Here is a 25,880-nt window from a genome sequence, read left to right as displayed (position 1 = left end):
TCCTCCCCACCCTCAGGATACTTTGCAATACACACAGCGCGGTTTTAGCAGCTGGAAATAAGAGGGGGCGGAGCAAGCTGCACCGCCGCCCCCCCCCCGTGTTTTACACACGAACTCTCTCCCTAGGTAGCACCAGTCTCCCCAGGAGCGGGCTGAGACAGGACGGGGAAGAGGTCACCGCAAGTCTGCTCGCCCTTCGACGGTGCCTGGGGGGCTCGGCACGCACGGCTCTCACGTTCCTGTGGCAGAAGCTGGGGAAGGAAGGGCTGGCTTTGGGCCCCTTCCTGCTCTGAGGCAGCATCCTAGAGAGGCGGGGCCTGATGGGGGAGAAAACCCGGTCACCAAGCCTCGACTGGTGACTGGATTTTCCAGTTAGCGTTCAGACACCTGTCAACCTCCCCCAAGGCTGTGTCCTCGAAGGCCTCGTCCTAACTGGCAAGAAGCAAGGAAGGGGCGTGCAGGGGGGGCGGTGCCCCGGCAGGCAGCCCCTTCCCTCCCTCGTCCTCCTCCTGTCCTCCTGCCACCCCGCTCTCGCAGCTGATCTGGTAGAACCAGGCACACGCACCCTCCCCAGGCCCTCCTCACCACCTCCAGCTCCCCCGCGGCACCCTCACAGATGGCCATTGAAAAACACAATCTCCAGGCAACTTTGCATCCAGTTTCTCTTGAGCCTCACTCCTGCGTGGGTCAGTAACCGTGTTCCCAGGAGGGACCTTCTCAGCACTTAGGAATCTGAGCTGGTCAGGACGTGGGCTGCTTCTCCAGGAACCTGGGTCAAGAGCCAGCTCTTCTCCCGGTTTTAACCCCAGAAATTCTAAATAGTGTCTGAGCGCTCACTCTGCAGCGCTCAGCTCGGAAACGTGCCGATCAGATCAGAACTCTTCGGTGACATTCAACTCAAAGGCAACATCTTGACGGGGCAGATATGCTCCAGGGAGAAAAACAAAACAGAAGGCGTGAACAAGAGGAACAGACAGAGGCGACACTGGAAAGAAAACAGGCCAAAGGGCAGACAGGAGCAGAAAACCTGGGCCAAACTGCAAAACAGCAGCTCAGGTCAGGCCAGTGCTTCACCCTCTCAATTCATTCCAGAAAAGTCAGCCTGGAGCAAGGGGGCGGGGAGGAGTAGGAGCACAGTGTTTGGTAACAAAAATAGAAAGGGCTGGGTGAGAAAAGAGGCAAAGAGATGGCATTCTAATCAGCATGAAGTGACCGGGGCGATGACCAGCAAGATAGGAGGCACCTAGGGACCCTGTGAGGCACCAGCTGTGCAGCCACGTGTTTCTAACGGAGAAGCCAGGGTCTGACCGCCTGACGTCCACTTTGGCCTTCACCTGCCCTACGTGTGCAGCAGCACCTCCGGCTCAGACAAGGAGCAATAGAGAGTATATCCCAATTCATCTATTTCTTCAGGAGTGAGCTCTGCAAACAAGTTCACCTTGGGGTTCAGGGCACTGGGCAGGACTCCGGCCTCTAGGTAGCTGATGAGTCCCCTCAAGGCCTGCAAGAATCGGTCGGCCAACATATCTGGAGACCAGTCAGCCTCCTCCTGGGCCAAGTGGAGGATGACGTTGGTGAGCTGGCTGGCAGTGAGGTGGCCCAGAGCCGGAGTGGACTTGCATATGGCCTTGAGGATCTTGAGGCACAGAGATCGGCAGCCCGAGTCGGCCTGGTCCAGAGCCCGCAGGCGTGCCGTCTCTGCGGGCCGCAGGCTCAGCCGCCATAGGTTGTCATACTGGGCCAGCCGGTGTGGTCTGGCTACCAAGACGGTGTCGCCGAGGGTCACCGACGGCAGGAAGTCGATGACGAGATGCTTGTCGCGCTCATACTGCACTTCCAAAGTCAGGGCTTCTGGGGGTGGTGCCGGTCGGATCACGTAGTCCAAGAGGGACCCTATGGCTGGCCAGTTGATGGAGCCAGCCACTACCTTCTCAAATGTGTCTGCCACCGTCTTGGGGGAAAGGTAGCCCCCTACTACGCAGCGGTCCCAGTAGCTGCTACCACGAGGAAAATACTCCGGGTTCTCACGGCGAACCAGACAGAAGCCGGGGACATTCATGATGGTGTCCTCACCAGGGATACACGACCACAGGTTCTGCTCCAGCACCAGGGGCACGATAAGTTGGATGTGGTCAGCTGTCACCACCTGTTGGAGCACAATTAAAAAGATTTTGAGGGATTTAATCTGCTCAAGAGAGAACTTTCCCCAAACACAGGTCCCCCCATCTTGTATTCCCCCATCAATAAAGGAAACGACGAATTCGTTCAGAGCAAGGATTTGAACCCCGGTCTGTCAGAATAAGAAAAAGAAAAAAGAAAAAAACAAAAAACAAAAAAACAGAAAGGGTTAAGGAAGACACGACAAGGGCTACGGCAGCAGGTGGACTTCAGAAACAGTAAGACCCAAGACTTCAGTCTTTCTGGCACGCCTGGGACACCGATCTTCTGTACCAAGAGCACTCCTGAGAAACGGCTTTTTTTGTTTTAAATGTTTTACTATTTTTTTTGAGAGAGAGCGTGAAGAGCGCTCGTGCGCACATAAGCCGGGGAGGGTGGCGGGGGCGGGGTGCGGGAGACAGAGGATCCAAAGCAGGCTCCGCACTGTCAGCACACAGCCCGACTCGGGGCTCGAATTCACAAACTGTGAGATCGTGACTTGAGCCGAAGTCCGACGCTCAACTGACTGAGCCCCCCCAGGCGCCCCCGGAGAAGCATCCTGGTCAGCACCCGACCCTACCCTTTGTGAGAACCACCTTGGTACCTGCAGGTCGTCATAGAGGCTGCCACTCAGGTACATGTCCCGGAGCGGCATGTCCGGCAACTTGGCCCGCAGGAAGCTCCGGAGCTCGGCACATATGTCCACGGCAGCTTGCTTGGCCCGAGCCTGCTCGCCAGCAGGGATGGCCGCCCGGTTCCGGTAGTAAGTAAGAAGTTTCTCCTGCAGGGACATGCGGAGCCGTGACTTCTTCAAGTCTACCTGGCCCTTCCTGGCCAATGGCTTGGGCCGGGGCGGGCAGAATGTATCTGCCAAGGCAAGAGAGAGAGGCACATGAGCTCTTCCCACGCTCGCTCAGTCCACAGCTGCCTCGGCCCCGGAAAGGAGGGCCTGGCACGAAAGTGCAAGCACGGTGCCTGGCACACGGGCGCTCAAGAAAGGTCTGCTGAAAGCGGGGGCGGTACTGAGCACCCAGAGAGAAGCCCCGGAGGGGCGGGGGCCTTGTCCTCACCTGCGTCAAAGGCTGAGGAGTCTGTGGGAAGGGTCTGCAGGGACCGGCTCAGGCCTGTCTTCATTTCTTTATTCAGCAGTCGGGGCGAGCCCATCCAGTTCGGTTCTTCCCAGCTCCTCTTCCCTGAGTGGCTCAGGCGGGTGGGGCTGGTAGGGGCACTGATCGCCCTATCGTACATCTGAAATAGCAGAGGCCGCGGCATAGGAAGCTTCCTGCCTCCGTTTCCCTTCTTCTCAGCGGCTCTGCCCTAGGGGGTTTGACTACTATTTTTCAATAACTTTAGTTTTACTCTAGATTATGGAACACTGTGCTCCGTGCAGAAAATCTCAGGAAATACTAAATGATGCAAACAAGAAACAGATCTACCGTAAGGACACAACACAGACACGACTGTTAATATTTTGGTCTGGCTCCTGCTGGGAAGTATGTAGGTATATACTTAGGATCCTACTCTACGTATACTTGCGAAACTGGATTTTTTTTCACTCATCCTTTTTATCATCTCCCCACTGTCACTGAAAACGAACCCAGTGGTCAACACTATGTACCTTTTCTGACTATTCAGCATTGTACCTTATGAACGTACCATAATGTTGAACACGGATTCATTTATTTACCGGATATTTACCGAGTGGCTCCTACATGCCAGGCGTTGTTCTAGGTGCACAGAGTCAAGCAGTAAAACACAGAGACCCAATCCCTGCCCGCGTGAGTCTGCAGTGCGGTGGAAGGATACAGGCAATATGTAATAAACAAGTTAAATGTGACATACGCAGTCAGAGATAGATGTTAAGAAAAATAAAGTAGGAAAGGGAAATAGGAAGTGTGTATGTGGTGGGAGTGTTGCTATTTCAAATCGGGGAGTTAAGGAAGGGCATTTTGGTTATTTGTAGTTGTTTACTCACTGGGATAGACTTATTTGTATTGCCACCGATTTCTTCAGGGCGGAGTCCTAGAAGTAGACTTGCTGAGTTCTCCTATGGGCTCATCTAACAATGTCAGATTTCCAGGTTATGCCCCCATTAGCAGTATCCGAGGCTCATTCAAGGTCAGCTCCACTTTACAGAGGCAGCCTCATCGGCCTCCCCCACTCCTGGCCCTGGCTGCGCCCACTTACCCGCTTAACTGCCAGTGTGGCGATGCCCAGCATGGCTGCTCCGCCCACCCCCAGCACCAGCCGGGCATTGGAGAGCACGAAATCAATGGCCGTGCCGATGCCATTGTCATCCTTCTTGCCTTTGCGCTCACCAGAGCCTGCCATCTCTCACCTGAGGACGAAGTCAGAACACAGCCATCACCACCTGGGACTCAAGAGCCACCCCTCCTCCCTCCCCCATCAGGCCACGCCGCAGTAGGGACAGGGCATTCTATGAATTCCAGCAACCCAAATCCTCCTGCCTCTAGCCTGCATGCTCTAGGGTCAAGGGAGAGATACCACGCCCCATGACATATCTGCATATGCAAGGGGTGGGGGGGAAGAATGGATCGCGCCCATTGTGAACAAAATCTCTCTACCAATCTACTGAGGTTGTAGAAAGAGAAAGCCTTAGCTCAGTGTCCATCAATCCCTTCTTATATTATATTATATTACCCTACCATGCACTTCAACCTTCTCCCTCTCCCTTCCCACCACGGTAGCGTAGATTGTTTTGATCCTTTGGCTACCACTTCCTGTAAGGTGAGACCTGAGAAGGTCTAACCTAATAGACTAGGTTAGCAGATGCTCATCCAGCCCCATGGCGTCACTTCACACATAGGGAGGTGACCTGCCAGAGGTCCCAGAGACAAGGACTGGCAGAGTCACCTCCACAACTCAGGATTCCAGCTCCTAATAGGCTGCTTTTCCTACCATCACGTTTACCCTTTACCCACACCAAACTTTCCCACTCTACTTTCTGCGAAAAAAAATAAACCGTTAAAAAAATAATAATAACATGGACCAGACTACTGCACACGGAGACATAACCTCAAGTCCACACATGAGAAAGGTCCAAAGGGAAAAATAACTCTGTGGACACTCCCACTTGACAAATGCTTTGCTTCTTGGGGAAAGTGTTCAGGTGGCGGGGGGGGGGGGGGGGGGGCACAAGGAGTTCAGGTGAGGCTGGCACGGTGACACTGAGTGTAAACCCCAAGGACGCTGTAGGCTTGGCTGTTAACTGGGAAAACACACACACACACACACACACACACACACACCACCATCTACCCAAATGCACTTGAAAAATGAACTAAAAAGGAGCTCATGGGCTCAAGACCAAAGAGGCGGCCTCTCGTACAGAGCTCCGGCAAGGGGAGCACACACTTGCTCCCCGGCAACAATGAAGTCATCCTGACTGAAGTTCCCCGCGTCCCCACATTGGCCCGTGAGAACCGTGGGTCCGACACAGAGGAAGGATGGCAAAGCGGTGCAGATCTGACCGCTGCTCTTACCACTGCTGCTCTCCTACCTCCTGCATCTAGCACCCCAGGAATTACACAGGGAAAGCCAGCTATGCACCACTCGGGGTCCCCAACATGCCCAGGATGGGAGGAGACAGAGACAGGATCCCTGGGTGCATCTTCCAGTGTAAGTAACCTTCTTTCTTTCTTTCTTTCTTTTTTTTTAAATGTTTAGTTTTGAGACAGAGACAGAGCATGAATGGGGAAAGGGCAGAGAACGAGGGAGACACAGAATCGGAAGCAGCCTCCAGGCTCCGAGCTGTCAGCACAGAGCCCGACATGGGGCTCGAACCCATGAACCGCAAGATCATGACACAAGCCAAAGTCAGACGCTTAACCGACTGAGCCACCCAGACGCCCCAGTAACCTTCTTTCTCATACCGCTACAACTAGGTATTGCTGGCTTCACCTCTTCTGGCCCTTGCCTCTATCCTCCCCCACCCAGGGAAGGGAAGGGAAGGGAAGGGAAGGGAAGGGAAGGGAAGGGAAGGGAAGGGAAGGGAAAATATTTCTGACTCTACTACTTCCAGCAACTGAGTTAACTAAGAGTCATTGTCAAGTCCAAAAATATTTTTCCCTAACCAGAGTTCACAACTTTGGTGGCACTTTTCTCTACCTTTTCTGGTCAACAGAAGCTTCGGGCTTCGGGACATAATGGGAGACTACTTGGCCAAATGAAATACATTCCCACTTGCACAGAGCAAGCAAGGCCAAGGGGAAGAGTTAAACTATACATTACAGGTGGGGTCAGGGAAGAACACTACTCATCGTCCCTCCAGTGGCCACTGAGACAGAGATGGCACAGATCAAACTTGGCCAAAGCAGAGTAATTCAATCAGGACAGAGTAGAACTTTACACACATGTGTTCCCCACACATAACAATGACCAGTGTTTTCTATTTATTTAGTTAGTTTTTGAGAAAGAGAGCAAGAAAGGGGCAGAGAGAGGAGACACAGAATCCCAAGCAGACTCCACGCTATCAGTGCAGAGCCCGACGTGGGGCTCAATCCCACAAACTGGAAGATCAAGACTTGAGCCCAGATCAAGAGTTGGACGCTTAACTGACTGAGCCACCCACACACCCATTTTCTTTCTTTTAAACAAAAGAACCTTTACTGATATGTTTATAATAGAAACACTGGATGCAGGCACCTCCTTGAACGTGAGGCAGCAGGACCAGAAGGGGATGTCCTCCACCCAAGTGAAAGCCAGAAGGAGCCTCCCTGGGCCATTTAACCCAGGGCCCATCTGATGACTGGTAAGAACGAAGCAGTGATGTGGCATAACAGAAAAGAGCCTGAGTTCTCAAGCCGGAAACTCTGAGGACGAGTACTTGCCTTTGAGCCCTGACTTATTAGCTGAGTGACCTCCCTAAGTTACTTAACCACCCCAGCTACGAAAAGGGGATAACTACCCCCGCGTGGCCTGAATCAGAAGGTTGTAGTGAGGAAAAAACATCTACAACAATACTGAATGTGAACGCTTTATAAACTGGAAGAGTACCCCACATGTACGAGCTATCGTGAAGTCTTTTACGATTTCCATTCACAGGACAAAAGGTCACCTTCCAGAAGGCAGGCAGCAATCCAGACTGTCCTCTCAGTTACATCCTACCTTCTGAGACAGAGCTAAGAAATGGCCTCTAAAGCTCACACTGATGCTCTTCCACACTTCAGACCCAGACCATTAAGTTGGCAGCTTGTGAGAAGGCTCTCCCTTGTCTAGTGCCGTGTGCTCCCCCCATCTGTGGACCAGGTGATGCCACCAGTGACCAGGGAGAAGAGAGTATGTCCATGAGCTTCAACAGCGAGATAAAAGCTCTTGTTCTAAAACCTAACTTGTTTCAGTCGAGACTGCTTATCTACCGTACATTGTCTACTCAGGTTCTGTGGCTTAGCCTGCCTATTAGGACACAAGAATCCACCTGGCATGATGGGGAAGGGGGAGGGGGGTGGGGGGTGGGGGGGGCCTGGCTCCTCAGTGCCATCAAGGAAGAGAACTGTTGGTTACTGGGTTTAGAGTTTCAGTTTTTCAAGATGAAAACGTTTAGGAGATCTGTTATGCAACAATGTGAATATTCTTTTTTTTTTTTTAAGTTTGTTTATTTATTTTGAGAGAGAGAGAGCGAGCACGTGCCCATGAGCAGGGAAGGGGCAGAGAGAGGGAGAGACAGTCCCAAGCAGGCTCCACACAGTCAGCACGGAGCCCAACGTAAGGCCTGATCCCAGGAACCGCGAGACCGTGACCGGAGCTGAGATCAAGAGTCAGATGCTTAACCAACTGAGCCCCACAAGTGCCCCAACGGTGTGAATACTCTTACTACTACTGAGCTCTACACTAAAAACTAATGAAAACGTTTTTTAAAAAGAAGAGGACAAAGGAGGAGGAGGAGCGCTGACATGGCAGGCAGAGCTGGGGATGGAAGGTCTCAGCGCTGGTGACATTTCCGGGCCAGTTATTTAACCTGTCGCCCCAGGTACAAAAACGGGAACGGACATACTCATTGCCCCGATGGAGCGGGGATGAGGCGTAACGGTGGCCCTGCAGCTTCGGAGGCAGACCGCACAGAACCGTGAAAATTTCAACTTCTCTTACTTGAGAAAGCCACAGGACTTCAACATGTCTGGCTCGAGTGCACACGAGGCCAACTGACACTCGCTGAGTCACCGTGCCGGGCACGTTACACGTGTTAATTCCCGAATCCTTACGCCGCCACCGTGGGGTCGCAGTGTACGGATGAAGAAGCAGAGGCAGAGGTTAAGTCACTGGCCCAAGGTTATTGTGTCGGTAAGCTGCGCGGCCAGAATCCGAACCCAGAGCTCGTCTGCCGGAGAGTAGTGCAGAGGAGTCCTAAGGCCTGCCACCCCGCCTCGTTCACATCTTATGAGCCAGAAGACCTTAACCTTCTTGGAGGCATTTTGGCACATTCACTGCCGTGTCCCAAGGGCCAGCACTGTTGACACATAGATCATATCGTATCTGCGGCACAAATGAGCCGTTAACCCTGGGGGGGGGGGGCGGATTTCTGGTTTTTTGAGGTGGTGAAGGCAATCTGTAACCCAACTCACAGGGAAAACAGATGGACACAGAGACTCAGTAATGATTTCTCTTTCAGATCCGCTACGCTTCCCGGCGCAGGCAGGCTCCCATGGGCATCAACCCTCCCCTGGCCCTCCCCTGCCGAAGGCGAGTCTGCAGTCAAGCTAAGTGGCCGAAGAGAACCGAAAGCCGTTACATAAGGCTCCCCGCTCCCCCCGCCCACTTTCCCCCTCTATGGAAAACAGCACCCTCGCCCAGCCGGCAAGCCTTATACCCCAGTTATCCTTCGTTTTTCTCTCTCTGCCTCCAGCCTCAGCCGACTGGCCACCGAGCCCCGCTGCCGCGCACACTATGGAAGCGCAGCTGCCCCACCACCCCAGTCGCTCAGGGTTGTCCGGCCGGACTCGCTGCCTCCGCTCTCTCATCAGCAGCTTGTTCTCCACACGGCCACCGCCACGATCCCTCTTCTGTGCCATTCCCCTGCTTTCCAGAGCTGTGACCATCCCCCTCCTATCAGATGTCACAATCTCTTCGCCAGGGGGGTCAGTCTCCTTGCAGACTCGGCCCGGCCTCAATTCCTGCCACTCGTCTCACAGGCGTGCTGTGCCCGCCACAGCAGACTCAAGCTTCCAGACTACCGTTCCCACCGCCATATTTGCCCGTTCCTGGCCATCTGCATGGCAAGCTTCTATTTCTCATTTGAGGCGGACCTCAAACGGCCCTTTTCTATAGCCACCTATGACCCCCCCTACCACCTCCCTCCTCAGGCAGAATTACGTCCTCGTCCCCATCTCTAAGCTCTTTATGTGACCCCCTGGCACAGAGTTGCTCCCACTGGAATTACTTTCCGTTCATCTCCACATCAGACCAAGTCCCTCGATGAACCGTATCGTTCACCTTTATCCCAGAGGCTGCCAGAACATGCCAGGGCCATAGAAGGCCCTCTGGAAAAGTTGCCGAACTAAATATAATCACTAGGTTACAGAGGGACTTCTTGTTAACACTGGTATCAGGAGTAAACAGAGCTAACCTACCACCTACTAAGCACCATTCCAAGTGCTGTGTGTGCGCAGTCTCACTGGATTCTCAAAATGACTGCACAAAGTAGGTACTGTTCTCTCCATTATAAATGAGGAGATGGGAGCTTGGAAAAGTCTAGTGATTTGCCCTAAGTCCCACCGCTATTAGCACCAGAGCCAGGATGTGAACCCAGACACGGTCCCTTGAAGTCCACACACACTATGCTTGCTTTGTAGGCCGTGTTGTAACAGAATATAGTCATGTCTGGGGAATGTGATCTTGACCCATAAGGTAATGCAATCCACTGAGAGTGAGCCAGCCTGGAACTGAGCTCTAATACTTTTAACCAGGATCTTCTGTAACATTTTCAGAAGTAAAATGTTCCAGGAAATAAAATGGTGATAATAATTTTATTCTGGCGGGCCTTGAAACGCAAGGCCTATTTTTTCTCAATAAGGAAACCTACTTCTATTAATGTCTCTAATTCCTCCATTGATTTCTAATGACTGAAAGACTATGGTCACTGAAAAGAAACTGTCCCCTCTCCTGGCCCCCTGCATCAGAAAGAAAAAAGAAAAAGAAAGAAAGAAACCTATAGGATTAAGTGTCTACCTACCTGAGACTGCTTACTGCATCTGTGAGGTAGGGATGGGAAAGAGCAGGAGTGTCTATGAAGACACCTTTGAACTCTTTCCCTTGGAATTAGGAGGAGAGGGGAAAGGAGGGGATCCTAAATAATCCCCCCCAATTTGCTGTGGAGGAAGACCAGGCCCTTTTCCAGCTGCCTCTCCCGGGCCTCAGGATCCTCTAGCTTCTTGTTTTTCCGGAACTCACGGCGGATGGAGGCAAGATAGAAGTCTCGATCAGTGTAGCGAAGCTCTCGACCCTGGCGCAGCAGGGCCCGGTACAGACTGAGCACCGCCTCTCGGCTCCATGGGGCCATGGGGGACTGGCGGGGGCTGGGCGTCAAGCTATAAACAGAAAGGAAAAAACAGAAGCCTAGAATCAGAATTAACGATAGAAGGGTCTATACAGAGACTATCTAAAATGCAGGGGTTCTTAATCTGGGTCTGAGAGATCCCAAGGTCACATTATGACTTAGTGGCAGGGCTAGAAGTAGACCCCAGCCTCCCAGCGCCCTCTCTAGGAAAGTACAGGTTATGCTGAAGGGCCAGGGCTTGAATCCTGGCCCTGCCGTTGACCGGCCATATGATTCTGGGCAACGTACTTAACTCTTCTGAGCATCAGGTTCCTCGGTGGTAAAAAAAAAAAAAAAAAAAAAAAAAATGCGGATGACATTATATGTTAAAGAGTACCTACCACATGGGGTTATTTTGAGAACTGCATGAGATAACGCACGTATAGCATCTCTAAAGAATTACACTACGAGGGGTGGTCTAGAGTGGTTGAAGGCAAGGACTCTCAGCCACACTTGAATCCTGGCACCACCGCTTATGCAGTGATCACCCTGGCAAGTGTCTTAACCTCTCTGCGCTAACCTTAGTTCTCCACTTGCACAATGAGGAGCAAGACTGTATTCTGCCCATTCGGTTGGTACGAGGATTAAATGACTTAATGTATGTAAATGGGTCTAGAATAGTGCTTGGCACCTACAAAGAAGCACGCTATCACGGCCGGCTATTACTAGTGGCCCCCAGCCCAATAAATAGTAGATTTAGTTTTGCGTGAACCGCCACCATCTGCCTTCAGTAACAATGAACCTTTACACAAATACTGTCATTTATAAAATGCTTTGTCACCCATTACGTTTAAATGAAGAAACCTAGGAGGTGGTCAGGGGTCCTAACGTCGACAGTGAACACTTACGGAGGGTTTACTATGTATCAGGCATGTTTCAGGCACATTCCACAGAATAACGCGTCTCATTCTGTCAACAACCCCGGCGTCCTCATCCCCATTTTAAGTGGGGGAAACTGAAGCTCCCACAGGGAAGTAACTTGCCCACAGGCACATAGCTGGAAAGGGGGGCTGCATTCCTGCCCCCAACTCTGCCTGCCTCTGTAAGGACAATTACCATTCGCTGGGGCCTTACCACGTAGGACAGGGGTGCTCTACAAACTTTCCCAGCACAGCGCTTGGCACATATAAGGGCCTCAAAAAATAAGTTGGATGAAAGAAGCAGAGTCCCTATGTGGGAGAAATGATCACCCCTATCTCAAAAATAAAGAAATGAGATCGAATGGGGGAGGTACTTGGTAAAAAGATCTGAACTTTGGGCCCGAAGTCAGTTAGCCATCAGCGTCCGGCCTCACCAACTTTCTGCGCGAGCTCGAGCAAAGCCACTGTCCCTGTCCTTTTTTCCTCAATTGTAGAAGAGCTCCCCTCGGCCCCAAGGGCCTCCCGGAATGGGAGAGATGAACCCAGAAAATCAACAGGAAAAGTGCTTTATGAGGTTGGAGGCGATTGTCACGCGAGGGCTGTTACAAGGTCGATCGACGATTGGGCGATTGAGCCCTGGTCGGTCCCCAGTTCCTGCCTCGACCCTAGGGGCCGGGCCGAGGCGGGATGGGGAGGGCCCGGGCTGGGGCAGGCCGGCTCGGGGGGTCCCCGGGAGGCCTCCGGAGGCTGGGGCGCGGCCACTGAGCGGCCTCCCGGGAGGAAACTAGAGCGGTCTGGGCGAGACCCCCGCTGGCCGGGTTGGGGTGGGGGGAGCCAGCGCGGCCCTGCGCAGAGGCTCGGCGAGCCCCGGGCCCCGGCTCCTCCCCGCACTCACCCGCGGACTGCGCGCGCTACCACTCCTCGCGATTCGCCTCTCGCCCGGTACCTTTCCCGGGGTCACCCACCAACATGGCCCCTTCACTTCCGGGACACGACCTTGCGCACGGAGCTGAGGGGAGGGACTGAAGGGAGCGTGGGGGCGGGCGGAGGCGGAAGGACTTCCGTTCTTCGCGGCCGAGGCCTCTCTCGGGGCGGGGCCAGGAGCCTCGTCGGGCCACGCCCCCTCAGGCGGTCTCGGTCCCGCCTCCGTGCGTGACGTCCCCCAGGGACCGGTCCGCCGAGGCCGTTCGGGCCCCGCCCGCCCGGAGAGCGACCGCGCCGTGGGCGGGAGTGGGGCGGCGGACTGGCACCCGGGTGGCCTCGCCGTCCAGCGACCGGGCTGCGTCGGGCCGACCTCCACCCGCTGCCAGCCTCGTAACCTGTCAGGCGGTCAGGTCAGACCCCAGCACCGACTGCCGATCTCGGGCTGGGGCCGTGGGGACACCTGGGGAAGTCTGACACTACTACTAGTCTCTGTCATGGCTGTCAAAGCTCCTCAAGTCCCAGTTTTCTCAGATCGCTTTCTTTTCACCCCTCGGGGCTCTTCCTGCTCCGCGGGCCCTTCGGCTCGCGGCAAACTCCTACCCTTGAAGGTCCACCTCAGTGGTTCCCTCCGGACGTCTTTTCCAGCACCTTCCTCCTCGGGCGTCCAGCACAGGCGCCTCCTTTGGGCCGCACAGAAATGTCTGCACACTGCTGTTGGGGCTCCTAACCCTTTCAACAACAAATCGTATTTACTGGCACCAGTTATTTGCCGGGCACTGCTGTTTAATGTACCCGTTTGCTTCTCTGTCTCTCACCAGATCTGGGGGCGCGACCCACACCTTCTGGAATCCGTGAGGCCCCTGCCCGCAGCGTGTCCAGGTGCCAAGCGAAGCCAAGGAGCGTTGGGAGTCAGGCCCCTGGGGACCCCCAGTTCCAGTTGCACCACTGAAGGACTTCTGCCCTCTGGCAAGTTTCCTAACCTCCGCCTGGGGCTGTTGTGGGGACTAACGGGCATCCAGCAGGAGGGGGTGGGCGTTGAGGAGCAGTTACCATCCACTCATTGATTCACGCATCCAGTCCTCCTCAGGGGTCTCTAACGTGCAGGGCACTGCCACCGGTGTTGCAGGGAACAGAAGGATCAAGTTGTGTCATCTAGTGGGGGCTGACGCAGGTGGTGAGGCGAGCTGGGAGCCCTCCTGCAGGTGGGAGGATGGAGGGAAGGGAGTGTGGTGGGAGGGAGGGCGTTGCTCTTTTACACGGAGTGGGCGACATGCGGACCTTCTCCTTTTTGGTGCCTGTGGACACCATTCCGTGCCACCTTCTCGGCCTTCAACGCCTTTGCTTCGGCTTCGGCTTTAGGAGGAGCCGGGGTTTTCCTCTTCCGTTTCTGCTCCGTCTTCGTGAAAAGGGTCCCTCCCTGAATTCCATTGTCGCAGGGTCAGTCTGGCTTGAGCAGAACCGAATGCACCAAGCGCTAAAGCAGGGAGGTTGGTTGAGGAAGCTGTTGCGGGACCCCAGGGGAGACAGGGGTTCAAACCAGGGGAGGCGGCAGTGGAGGGAGGAAGTGGTCAGATCCTGGAAGTCTTTGGAGCTAGAGCCACTGCTCACATAGGGTGTGAGAAAGAAGGGTCACCGTGGCTTCCGGCTTCTGCCTGAGCAACTACCCTGCTGCCTCCCTGCTCCAGCTCAGTTAGGAGCATGTTCCGCGTGTTCCAGAAGAAGGCTGTTTTCCAGAGGCCTAAGGTCTCCACTCAGATGAGGGGAGACTTCCCTGTGATATGGGGAGCCCCGCAGCACTGAGGGACGGTGAGCCCTAGGGCTTCCGGGAAAGGGAGGGCCCAGTTGGGGGCCTCAAGGAGGGAGGCTTAAGACTTAGGACCAATGGTGGTGTGGAGCCTGGGCTCTTAGGCTGGGGCTGGATCCCCCAGGGCTGGAGGAAGAAACTCAGCAATTCTCTCCCTCAAGCTCCAGTGCAGCGGCCCCAGCACTTACAGCCGCCTTTATGATGCGCCTCTGGTGTGCCAGCCATTTGGACTGCCTACTTTACAAACATTGTATTATGTCCAGGCCCAGCGGCCCTGCTTGGTAGGCAGCGTTATCCCCATCTTACAGATGAGAAATCCAAGACTGACAGAGGTTTGCTAATTTCTCTGATACTGAGCCAGGCAGCTGGGAAGCTCACGGTGGAACGCCTATCTGTCTTACACCAAAACGTGTGTTCTTTCCACTCTTCCAGGCTGCCCTACTTTGCTCGATAAAGAAATAATTTCGTGACCCAAATAAATCTATTTGGTGACATTTCCAGCTGGAAGACTAGGTGACCTTTCGTATCCCTCCTGACCCTCCTGCTCTATAGAATATTATTTTTAGGACGGAAGGGGGGAGGCCCCCGGGGGGCCTGCCTTTCAGATCAGCTTCCCCAGACTCTTCTGGGTCTTTTCTTTACTTCCAGACTCAGAGCACTCATTCCTGTTCCCAGTGCTCCCGTGACAATGGTGGGGGGAGGGGGGGGGGAGTTGGAGAAGCGGGCAGGCACACATCCATGGTTCCTTTGTAGGTCTGAGACCCCTGGCAAGGAGCACTGCCCCAAATGTCAGGGCTCTGCCGGGTGGATAGGACAAAGGGTCCTCTGGGATCTCTAAGATATTGCAGCTCTGACCTAACTCCCAGTCACACATCTGGATGTTGGCAGATGGTGTGTTATGGGGTCACGGATGGAGGGCAAGAGGGAAGCCCTTGTTCATCAGAGCCGTGACTCACACCAATAGTAGACATTTCATTGCGGAGTGAATGGATGAAGGGATATTTTCCAGAAAGGTAGAGGGACTGGGAGAGAGAGACCATTTCCCCAAGTCAGGTCAGTCAAGTCTAGTTGCCTTTGAAAGGGGCAGTGGGGCGGCGACGGGCATGGGGCAAGTGATTGAAGCTTTGCGTGTCTTGCTTTCCCCATCTGTGAGCTGGAGATAGAGATAAAGAGCTGCCTCCCTGGGCTGTTGAGGGTTAAATGTGAGAGGGCATGCAAGGTGTCATCGGGAGCCTGACACCCGGTGAGCACACAGTAAGTGGTGGCTTGTATTATCATGAGGTGTCGGTGTCTCTCTCTCTCGTGAGTGGACAGGGAGGTGGGAATATCACAAACAGACTTTGGAAACCCAGGACACCAGTTCCAGGGCAGGAATTCGGGCAGTCTCAAGCTAGGGCCCTCCAGCCCTGGAAAGCCTCCGTGGCCAAGGGTCCGGGCCCCAGAGGGCTAAGGCAGGATACAGGAACAAAATGAACAAAACGTTTTTGCTGAGTGACCGTGAGAATCAACACTGTTGTTCCCAAGCAGTCTATTGTTCAGCATTTAGTGAGCACCTAGTGTGAGCCAGGGTTAGAAGTGGGGATGCAGATGTAAAACACGCAGTTCCTGTCCTCAAGAAGGCTGGGGGGGGGGGGGCAGGGGGGTGGAGACAGACAGGTACGCAGGTGCTAGGAGAGAAGCCTTCACAGGTGCTCTGGGAACCAGAAGATCCTGTGACCCAGTGAAGAAGCAAGGTTGGGTGAGCACCCACTGGCTACGGAAGCGAAGGGTTGAGACCCAAAGCTGGACCGTGAGCATGCTAAGGTTTCTCGGAAAGGAAGTGATAGCCGGTGAGGCGTGCTTCAGGCACTGGCACCGTTAGTCTGGAGTCGGTCACGGGTTCAAGTCCCAGCTCTGCTACCTGACCGCTGGGTGTCCTTCAGCAACGTGCTCAACCTCTCTGAGTCTTGGTTTCTATACTCAAAAATGGGGAATTCATTAAAGTACCTAAGCAATCAGACCTTGAAACTGACTCATGCTAGGATGGAGAAAGAGAGAAGCAGTGTATATCTGTGTATATATATTAAGTGTGTATCTGCAATGAGAATTAAAACTATGGCTAAGGCCTTAGGGAGTCCAGGTGATGGTAGGGGGGCAGGAGTGGTCCAGGCAGAGGATGGGGTCTCGGCCCATTGCAGAGTTCAAAGGACTAGAGCCAGAGAACTCAGGAGAGGCCCGAGATGAGGCTGGGGAGGAAGGCAGCAGGCCACAGCCAGGAATTTGACCCTGAGCCAACAGCAGGGGAAAGTCCCAGCCACGATCAGCCTTCCATCTTGGAAAGAGCTGCCTGGCCCTTTTACGGGGACTAGATTGACAGGCTGAGACCTGCAGGAGCTGGGCCCCAGGCCACTTCGGCGCCCCTTGAGAGAGCCATCAGCGGACGGTAGGAGTGAGCCCAACGCTTCCTGTGTGCGGACATCTCTTGCACACACAACCCCCTAACCCTCATCACAGCCGTGTGAGGATGAGAATGTCCCTGTGCCAGGTACATCCAAGGAGGCAGGACCTTAAAGAGCCATAAGCAGCAGGACTAGGATCTGAACTCCGCTCTGGGGCTTGAACCGTCCCGGGATAGATGAAGTGACTAGAGGCAAGGGTGGAGGAAGAAGACAAGGACAAGGAGCCCCTGGGGACACTGACAGCTAAGGCCCAGGAAGCAAAGGACACCGCAGAAGACGGGGGTGTCATGGAGGCCTGGGGAGAGGAGAGGGTGGCCACGGAGGCCAGGGCCCCAGCCAGTTTGCCCAGTTAGGTGCTGGTCTCAGACCGGTTCACTGAGAACCCAGGGGCTATAGAGAGTAATTGGGGAGGTGGAAAGGGAGACCGTGACTTTGCTGGCAGGAGAAAGGGTGAGATGAGAGGACAGTTGAAGAAAAAGCGGTTGGGTTGGGCTGGGGGTGTGCTGGTACCGTTCCAGCCTGGGGAGGGGAAGAGAGGAGCCAGTTGAGGCAGAGGAGTTGGAAGTGCCAGAGGGAGTGAGCCCTCAAAGGAGTGAATTCCCCGATGCTGCTTACTGAGGGGGGTGGGGAGGGGAGGGGGCACGCAGGGCAGCTCCAGGCTCCCCTGCTGGAGGCAGAGAGGGTGAGTGCCTGCAGCCTGGGTCTTTCCAGCCTCCAGCCCTTTGCTTTGCCCAGCAGTGTTGTAAGGCACACAACATTGCGACCCTCTTTAAATGCTGGGTGCTTTGAATGGGAGGGAAATGGCTACTGAATGACAAGACGGAAAGCTCACCCCAGCCCACCCCCCCTCCACCTCCCAACCTTGCCAGGGGAGGACCCAGGGTGGAGTAAGGGTGCAGACACTCCTTTTACCCGCTCTGCTGGAGTAATGGAGGAGTTGGCAGTAACCGTAACGGATCAATGAAGCTCTGGGACGTGAGCCTGCCAGGGACCTGGAAATCTCTCAGAGAGAGCCGCCTCCCTCCCGATGGAGTTTGCTGTCATCAGATGTCATCGATTCTGTATTCACCAAACCAAAACCTGATATCCCTGGCCAGGAGTGAGATTCCCCCATTAGCCTGTGAAATCTTTGCTGCCCACATAGTGCCAGGTGGTGTTGAGAAGGGCACAGAGACTGTAAGCTCATTCATGGAATACCCTCCCCTTGGCAGGCAGCAGGAGTGGGGGCCAGGACTGGCAGATGGGCAGGCTTAGAGCCCAGCTCCCAGCTCCCCCACTTGCCACGTGTACCACCTCTGTGAGGTTCAGAACGTAGGAGAAGGGTGGGGAGGCTGAGTACAGTGTCCAGCCCAGGGCAGTCGCTCAGTGAATCTCAGCCAGTGTCCCTTTACATCCTTTCTACCCATCGACCCACTGGATATCAGTGACCCACTTTACAGATGAGGCAGCACCACTCAGGCTGATTACAGCCTCCATCTCCTCCAGGGGCAAACAGGTGTACGTGCGGGACTGTTCTCGCCCTGCAAAGAGCTTTGTAAGACCCAGAAAATTCTAAGAGCTTTCCGCGTTTGCTTAAATGCTTAAGACATCTGGCAGCATTGGGCTCCCCAGCCCCCTCTTCTGCTAAGGAGCAGCTAATCCCTTTGGACAGTTTGCACAGCAGCCTGTGTGGGCTGGCAGTGCAGTGGCCCTGCCTGGAGGGTGGATTGGCGGGGGAGGCTGGAAGAGGGAGAAGGAAGAGCAAGGTATGATTTCCAGGTCAGAGTCTGGGACGTACGGCAACACAGTAATTAAGACAAGACATACTCCAGAGGTTGCGCAGAGCTTGGGATGACGCTGAGTGTGGTTTGGAGAAGTCGTGATGTTTGCACATGCTCTTGGTCCTTTGAGTCTTAGAACTTGACCCGCCGATGTCCTTGGGCTGGGCTGATTGGCAGAACAGCCTTTCCTCCCCCAGGTGTCTCGGCAATTCCACAGCTGGTACAGGCGGGAGGATGGGAGGACCCTCTCTAAATACGGCGCCGTGATGGGAAAGCCATTCTCACATCCGAGGATGGTCAGAGGAGGAAACCGGCCAGGAGAGCAGGCAGAAACAGGCAGGCCTGAGGCCCCTCTTCTCAGATCAGTGAGGTGAAACCCAGAACCAGATTGGTGAAACCCAGGACAGCCTGGTCCTGTTCTTTTTCTTTAACACTGTTCTTTAATGTCTATTTTTCAGAGAGAGAGAAAGAGTGCGAGCAGGGGAGGGGCAGAGAGAGACACAGGATCTGAAGCAGGCTCCAGGCTCCGAGCTGTCAGCACAAAGCGCAACACGGGGCTCGAACCCACGAACCGTGAGATCATGACCAAAGCTGAAATTGGATGCTTAACTGACTGAGCCACCTCGGCACCCCCCCCTTTTTTTTTTTATGTTTTCTTATTATTTTGAGAGAGAGAGAGAGAGAGAGTGCATGGGGGAGTGGGGAAGGGGCAGAGAGAGGGAGACAGAGAATCCCAAGCAGGCTCCCTGCTGTCAGCGCAGAGCCCGACACGGGGCTCGATCCCACGAACCTGTGAGATCCTGACATGAGCTGAAACCAAGAACATGCTCAGGACTTCCAAGAGTGTTGACGACGCCACCCGGCAAAGCCTCCCACTGACGCAGCGCGGTGGGCCTCTGCCCTCAGTGACTCCGAGGGGGACGAATGGACCCTAAGGAAGGTGGTGGCCCTGGTCTGCCAGAGTGCGGGGGTCTCTGGGGCCTGACTGGGGACGTGCTGGTGGGTGGATATCAACGTCAGCCACCACTACTGACGCAAGTGGGGCTGGGAGCCGGCCGCCCGAGGAGGGATGAGCTGTTAAGCGCCCGCCGTGTCAGTACAGCTCAGCAGGATCCGGTGAGCGCCACGGGGCCCCAGCAGAAGTCACACCCAGCCCCGCCAGGTAGGGAACAGACGCTCCAGAGGTGTTCACCTTCCGGGCTCTGCCACGTCCTGTGCAGGCTCTGGAACCTTCCTTTCCTCGTCTGCCGAAGGGCTAGAAGAGCACGTCGCCCTTTGCGCCACATGCCTTCACCACACGGATGTCCCCCTCGCGTGGCCTTCATCATTCTGTGTATTTCCTGGTCTCAGTTTTCCTTTCTCTTCATAATGTTCTGTGATTCTATTATATATACACACACATGTATGTGTATATACATCCTTCCATTCTGCGGCGTCTGCTTTATACGCCCTCTGAAATCCCACCTGGTGTCCAGTTGGGTAAAAGAAAGGAAGGAAAGGAGGGAAGGCCGGCCCGCACCGCCGGTTGTGGACATGCCTGGCTCTCCCACTAGGAGGCAGCACAGCACCGTGCGAAGGGTGGTGGAGGCCCTGGTCCTCTAAGTCCCATGGGGAGCTGTGTGGCTTTCAGCAATTTATACCCTTAATCTCCCCGGATCCTAGCCTCCCCACCCCTACAACCTTGGAGGCTGGTAAGGCGTAACCCCCCTAGATACCATGTAGATTACATGAAGTAACGTATGGAAAGTGCCTGATTCCGCTTCCAGGGGACATTTAACGATGTCTGGAGACACGCGTGGTTGTCACACTCGGGGGAGCGGATTCATCCAGTAAGTAGGGGCCAGGGATGCTGCTAATACCCTGCAATGCATCGGGACAGGCCCCCCAACACAGAATCATCTGGCCACGAGGTCACTAGCGTCGAGGTCGAGAAACCGTGGCCTTACTTACAAGTCGATTTTGAGCTCCTAGAGGGCAGCAAGTGTGTCTTTTCCGTTTCTGTATCTTCCTTGGGGCCTGTCATACGGCGTGCAGTCAGTGAGCGAGTGCAGGGTTGAGCTGAAAGGTTAAGTACTGGCAGAAGAGGTGGCATGGGTACAGTGGGTGGGAAGAGGGGTGACCGACTAGAAAAACTCACTGTCATGGAGTGGGGTTCCACACCTAACTGCATTAGCATGGCGGCTTCCTGAGAGATGAGTCTGATTTGCAAAAATGAAATTGGTTCTAAGCATCCTAATCAGGTTGTTTTAAATGCTGGCGATCAAGGGGACCCTTCGAGAACTTTCTAATTTTTTTTAATGTTTATTTATTTTTGAGAGAGAGAGAGAGAGCAGGGGAGGGGCAGAGAGAGAGGGAGACACAGAATCTGAAACAGGCTCCAGGTTCTGAGCTGTCAGCACAGGGCTCGAACTCACGAACTGCGAAATCACAACCTGAACCGAAGTTGGATGCTTAACCGACTGAGCCACCCAGGTGTCCCTCAAGAGCGTTCTAGAACTGAGCGACCCCGTTTGGAGCCTCTGCCCCAGGACCCTGTCACAATGGGCTGGAATGACAGAGTCAGGTTTCCTGCCTTCTACAAATCTCAAGAATGTTGTTTCTTTTTCCCACCACCAACCTGCACCCCAGACCCTGGCCAATATTTACAGAACCAAATGGCAAAGAGTCTAACAGTCTCATTACTGGACAGCAGTGGGCTGGCTGGCAGAGCAGATCAGGGAGCGGAGACAGCTATTTTTGACTAGTTGATGGGCGGTCACGTGGATAAGGGCCTGGCCGTGTCCCATGTGAACTTCTAGAAGGCAGAGCAATCCAAACTGGGGCCTGGCATGAGGCATCCTGGGTCTTCAGAAAGGTCGCTGCATGGGACATGCTGAATGTTCTCATTATGGCATGGGGACTGATCCAGTGTGATATCAAAGGAAGTGGCAAATCTTGGCCAAGAGGCGTGGCCACAGCTAATCCCGTGGGCAAGGCCCTTCAGGGGAGGAAGCTTGGGCCATAGAACACCTACTGCCCTCAGATGGCAGGTTGAATGTGACAGGACCCCAGTGCTTGGGCAGGCAGAGTGGGGTGTTCAGGGAGCAGGGTCTCTGGTGGGTGTTGGACAGCGTAGGAGACAGTCCTGGGTTCAAATCCCAGTGCCTCCACTTATAGTGGCATTCGCCTGTTAGTTGCTCATTCCCCAAATAGATGTTGAGTCGTGCTAGGAACTGCTTGCTCCCAAGCGTGGGAGACCACACCCAAAAGCAGGCAATCCTAAGACCATGTGGAAAGGGCAGCACTGGAGATGTCCAAGGCATAATGGGAGCCCAGAGGATCAGCACCTAATCTGGGTGTGGGGAGGTAGAGGCGTGGCCGTCCTAACAAGGCCTCCTGGAGAACCTGACACCTGAGCCTGAAAGAGTGAGCAAGAGTCAGAAACAAAATGGCGGCAGAAGGTTCTGGGCTAAGAGAACAGTGTGCCTGAACTCAGAGAAGAAGGTTTTCTTGAGAGGAGTTAGAATGTTTTCCACTGTAAATAGCAGAAAGCCCAGCTCAAAGTGTCTTTCACAAAGGGAATGTATTGGCTCGTGTAATTGAGAAGTCCCAACAGTGTGGCTTTTAGGGAAGGTTCCACACACCAGCCAGTGCTATCAGCTGTATGCTCCTCCCTCTCCTTTTATTTCTGGTGGTGAGGGCTCTTTCCCCTTTCCTCATCAAATTTAAAAAAAAATATTTATTTATTTGGGGGAGAGCGCAAGCGGGGGACGGGCGGAGAGAGGGGGACAGGCAGAGGGACAGGGGGACAGAGGATCCGAAGCGGGCTCTGTGCTGACAGCGGCCAGCCCGATGCAGGGCTCGAACTCACGAACCATGAGAACATGACCTGAGCCGAAGTCGGACGCTCAACCGACGGAGCCACGCAGGCGCCCCTCCCCATCATTCTTGAAGAAAAGAACTCCTTTTCCAGAAGCTTCCAGCAGTTTTTTTTCCTCTGTATCACTAGTCTGGATTGGGCCACTCATCCATCCCTAAAGTAATCGCCCTGACCAGGCAGTGGGTTGTACAAACTGGCGGAGCCTTTCAGGGCTACCTTAGGAGCTGGGTGTGTGCATGTGTGAGTGTGCACGTGTGTCTGTGTCAATCCCCACCAAAGCACACGATCGAGAAATTCTGGTAGGAAGAGATGCCGAGAAGAGGAACCGTAAATGTCCACTGCAGCCAGCATTTACTGAGTGCCTACTGTGTGCCCAGCTCTCTGGAGCTGCTTTTCGTTTGAGGTGACCTTGACACCTTGGGGACTCATCTAATGAGCAGTTGGATCCATGGGCTGGATGCTCACTGGGGAGGACTCTGGAGAGGCTGGGCCAGCCCTACCTCTGCAGGAGTCCAGAACAGTAAGCAGAGCAGTGGGCCCAGGATGAGGCCCTGGGGAGCCCCCTTATTGAAGGGGCGCATGGGGTAAAAGGATGCCAGGAAGGCACCCGAGAAGGAACATCAAGAAGGAGGTAGAGGAAGTCACAGCGGCTGAGGAAGGGGGTGTGGAGAAGGGATGCGTGACCTGTGTGTCAGGTGCACCACGTGAGGAAATGGGGGGTGCGGCCAGAGTCATGATGATGACTGCTCCCACTTTTGAAGCTCTCCCGATTCTCCAGGCTCTGTTCCAAGTTCTGAGTGCTCTTACAACCGCTCTAGAGTCTGTCCCATGAAGGTCTTTATTTCACAGATGAGGATGCGGGAGACCGACTTGGCCAGGAGCCGGTGAAAGACCTGATGGAGGCAACTAAGGTTGTGCCAGTGGTGACCTTGATGCCCCCCATTTCTTTTGGGCATCCTCCTTCCTCTGGTCGAAGAAGGCTAATGAGCATAGCCCGCCCAGCCCCTCTCCAGTCTCACCGATTGGCCCCGGGATGATCACATGACTTTATCCAAGTCAATGGCCTGCAGGCCCGGGACTTTTAGGGGAGAGGAGCTCTATTTCTTCTGTGCTAAGTACCCAAGATGGGATGCCACGAGGCCTGGAGCTGCTGCAGCCATCTTGCAGGCATGAGGGTTTTAAGGCTGTCGGAGAATAGGGACAACACAGGATAGGAAGTGGAGCTGAGCCGAGCCACAGAGAGAGCTGGACGACAGTGTGGGAGTGAGCTCCACCTCCAGCTGTACCTGAAGCCTTTCTTGTTACTAAACTAACATGTCAGCGAGCCAATAAACTCCGCTGCTTGCCTCGTTTGGGTCGGGCTTTTGTCATTAACTGAAAGCCAGCTGCGTCAGTCACCTATGGCCACAATCAGGCTGCGTAACAAACCACCTCCGGTGGCTAAAGCAATTGAGCTCACGAGACTGGATTTATGTTTATGTTGAACTGGGCTGGGAAGCTCTTCTGGTCTTGGCTGGGCTCACACAACACGTTGGGCGGCCGGGATGACGGGAACAATGAGGCCACACGCTGAGGCCCCGGTGGAAGGACTTGTGCCACTGTTGATGGTTTGCCGCAGTAGCTTTCAGCAGTCTAGGATAGGTGTCTGAGAGGTGGTTTGTAGTACCGATGTAGGGTCGGACTTTTCCTACAAACGCAGGAAATGAGGAGCATACGAGAGGTCAGGTTTGCGGGCGGATTGTCCCTCCACTTGAATTTGTGTGATGCTTCCCTGAGGTGAGGTTCAAGCAATGTTTTTATGGCAGGAGGCAGGGGGCCTGTTTGTGTGAAGCCCTGTGTGTCTCCTGCATAAGCAGTGACTGGCTGACAGGCTCATTCTTTTGTGAATTATCCCTTCCTCTGTCACCAATAATCCAGGTCAGGCCTGAGCAGGTGGGCACATCCTTGAAGCAGCTGCCCACGCGCTGCCAGGCAGAAGAACCGTTCAGTTGAGCCTAGATCGAATTGTGGAACCGTCAGCAAATCAATTGTTGTGTTAGATTTCAGGGTGGTTTGTGTTGAAGCAGTAAATATTTGATGGAGTAAACTACAAAATGAAACTTAAAAAAATTATTGTAATTTAAAAGCATTAGTTTCCTGCCATAACTGAGTGTCTGGGAATTCACTAGAACAGCACACGAGGGGTCGAGGATGCTGGCCAGAGAGCTGGCCCCAGGGGAAGGCTTTTCACTGCTGTGAATGATAACCACAGATGCGTGGATGTTCCATGATGTGGGGTGGCCAGGTGGGGACTCCCAGTGGGCTCCAGGATGTCAGGCCTTCAGGGTTTGTTTTTGTTTTTTAATGTTTATTTATTTGAGAGAGAGAGAGAGAGAGAGAGGCAGATTGTGAGTAGGGGAGGGGCAGAGAGTGAGGGAGACACAGAATCCGAAGCAGGCTCCAAGCTCCGAGCTGTCAGCACCAAGCCCGACGCGGGGCTCGAACTCACAAACCACAAGATCATGACCAGAGCCAGAGTCAGACACTTAACCAACTGAGCCACCCAGGCGCCCCTGTTTTTGTTTTTGTTTTTAAGTTTATTAACTTATTTTGATGGGGAGGGCAGGAAGGGAAGAGAGAAGGAGGGAGAATCCCAAGCAGGCTCCACACTGTCAGCACAGAGCCCGTCGTAGGGCTCAAACCCACAAACCATGAGATCATGACCTGAGTCGAAGTCAAGTTGGACTGAACCACCCAGGCGCCCCAGGGCTTGGGAGTTTCAACTGCCCACAGCTCAAGCCCCGAGCTGGAGGGCAACTCTAGAAGCACTTCAGTGGTTGCTGTTACCCAGTCACCGGGCTTGCTCTGGTCTCCCCCATCCTGATGGAGCTTTACAGGTTGTAAACCATTTCCCTGTCTTTTATGTTGTCCTCTAGATGCAGTAAAGCTCTCTATGGACCATTTTTGTAAGCAGATTGCGTCTGGAGAGAATAGGCATCCCCTCCAAGGCCACGGAGCCCGCCAGAACAGTACATCCAGCTCCCTGGATGGCCCGTGGAGGAAGACAGTCGTATCTGATGTTCACAGCCGCTCACAGCCGGCTTCCTCGGCTCTGACGACATCACGCCAGCCCTCACCTCACCGCACTGACGTGGCGCTTACCTGTTGGTGTTTCCCACTGTCCGTAATCCTCCTGACAGCAGGGCCTGCCTTCACTCGGCGTCCCCTCACCCGGCACCACGCCTGGCTTGATTAGGAGCTCGGATGGTGTTTGAACATCAGTGTGGAACGTCACGAGCATCCTCACGCCTCCTGCCTTCATCTTCCTCCCCCCCCGCCCCCCGCCCCGGACGCTGACACAGGGAGGGGCGCGTGGCATTCACTGCCTTAATGTACCCAAGCCTCCCTCCCCACAGCTGTAAAATAGGAGTGATGGGGAGGGAGATCTCTTAGCCCAGAGCCTGGCACAGAATAGGCGCTTAATAAATAACGTCTGTAAAAGTCTATGATGAGGACGATTCATTCTGGGACATGATTTAAGGGTTATA

The 25,880-nt window shown here is 54.2% G+C and overlaps 3 protein-coding genes across 5 annotated transcripts; 1 reads left to right on the top strand and 2 right to left on the bottom strand.

Annotated features, from left to right (window-relative positions):
* Positions 1 to 556: 556 nt before the first annotated feature.
* MIEF1 (mitochondrial elongation factor 1) lies at positions 557 to 10,699 on the bottom strand. 3 transcript variants are annotated; one of them, XM_027070687.2, is made up of 5 exons: positions 10,564 to 10,699; positions 4,345 to 4,495; positions 3,228 to 3,405; positions 2,762 to 3,024; positions 557 to 2,146 (listed from the first exon to the last, which is right to left on the bottom strand). In XM_027070687.2, the coding sequence occupies exons 2-5, from the start codon at positions 4,486 to 4,488 to the stop codon at positions 1,340 to 1,342; spliced, it is 1,392 nt and encodes a 463-aa protein (XP_026926488.1). In that variant the 5' UTR covers positions 4,489 to 4,495; positions 10,564 to 10,699; the 3' UTR covers positions 557 to 1,339. The 3 variants fall into 3 exon arrangements, with proteins under 3 accessions (XP_026926488.1, XP_026926489.1, XP_026926491.1); XM_027070688.2 differs by lacking the exon at positions 10,564 to 10,699 and adding an exon at positions 8,405 to 8,543; XM_027070690.2 differs by lacking the exon at positions 10,564 to 10,699 and adding an exon at positions 8,266 to 8,402.
* Positions 10,460 to 10,672, bottom strand: LOC128316506 (MIEF1 upstream open reading frame protein). The gene has a single exon (XM_053226822.1). It carries the CDS (start codon positions 10,670 to 10,672, stop codon positions 10,460 to 10,462), a length of 213 nt encoding a protein of 70 aa, XP_053082797.1.
* A 1,396-nt stretch (positions 10,700 to 12,095) lies between the features above and the next one.
* LOC113602861 (uncharacterized) lies at positions 12,096 to 25,838 on the top strand. The gene is made up of 4 exons (XM_027071559.2): positions 12,096 to 12,207; positions 12,583 to 12,902; positions 13,311 to 13,458; positions 25,269 to 25,838. Exons 1-4 carry the CDS (start codon positions 12,096 to 12,098, stop codon positions 25,586 to 25,588), a joined length of 900 nt encoding a protein of 299 aa, XP_026927360.1. The 3' UTR covers positions 25,589 to 25,838.
* Positions 25,839 to 25,880: the final 42 nt, after the last annotated feature.

The sequence above is a fragment of the Acinonyx jubatus genome, chromosome B4 (assembly GCF_027475565.1).
Source record: "Acinonyx jubatus isolate Ajub_Pintada_27869175 chromosome B4, VMU_Ajub_asm_v1.0, whole genome shotgun sequence".
Classification (NCBI taxonomy): Eukaryota; Metazoa; Chordata; class Mammalia; order Carnivora; family Felidae; genus Acinonyx; species Acinonyx jubatus.
The sequence above is the reverse complement of the archived record's forward strand: the minus strand, read 5'-3'. Positions and strand labels throughout refer to the sequence as shown.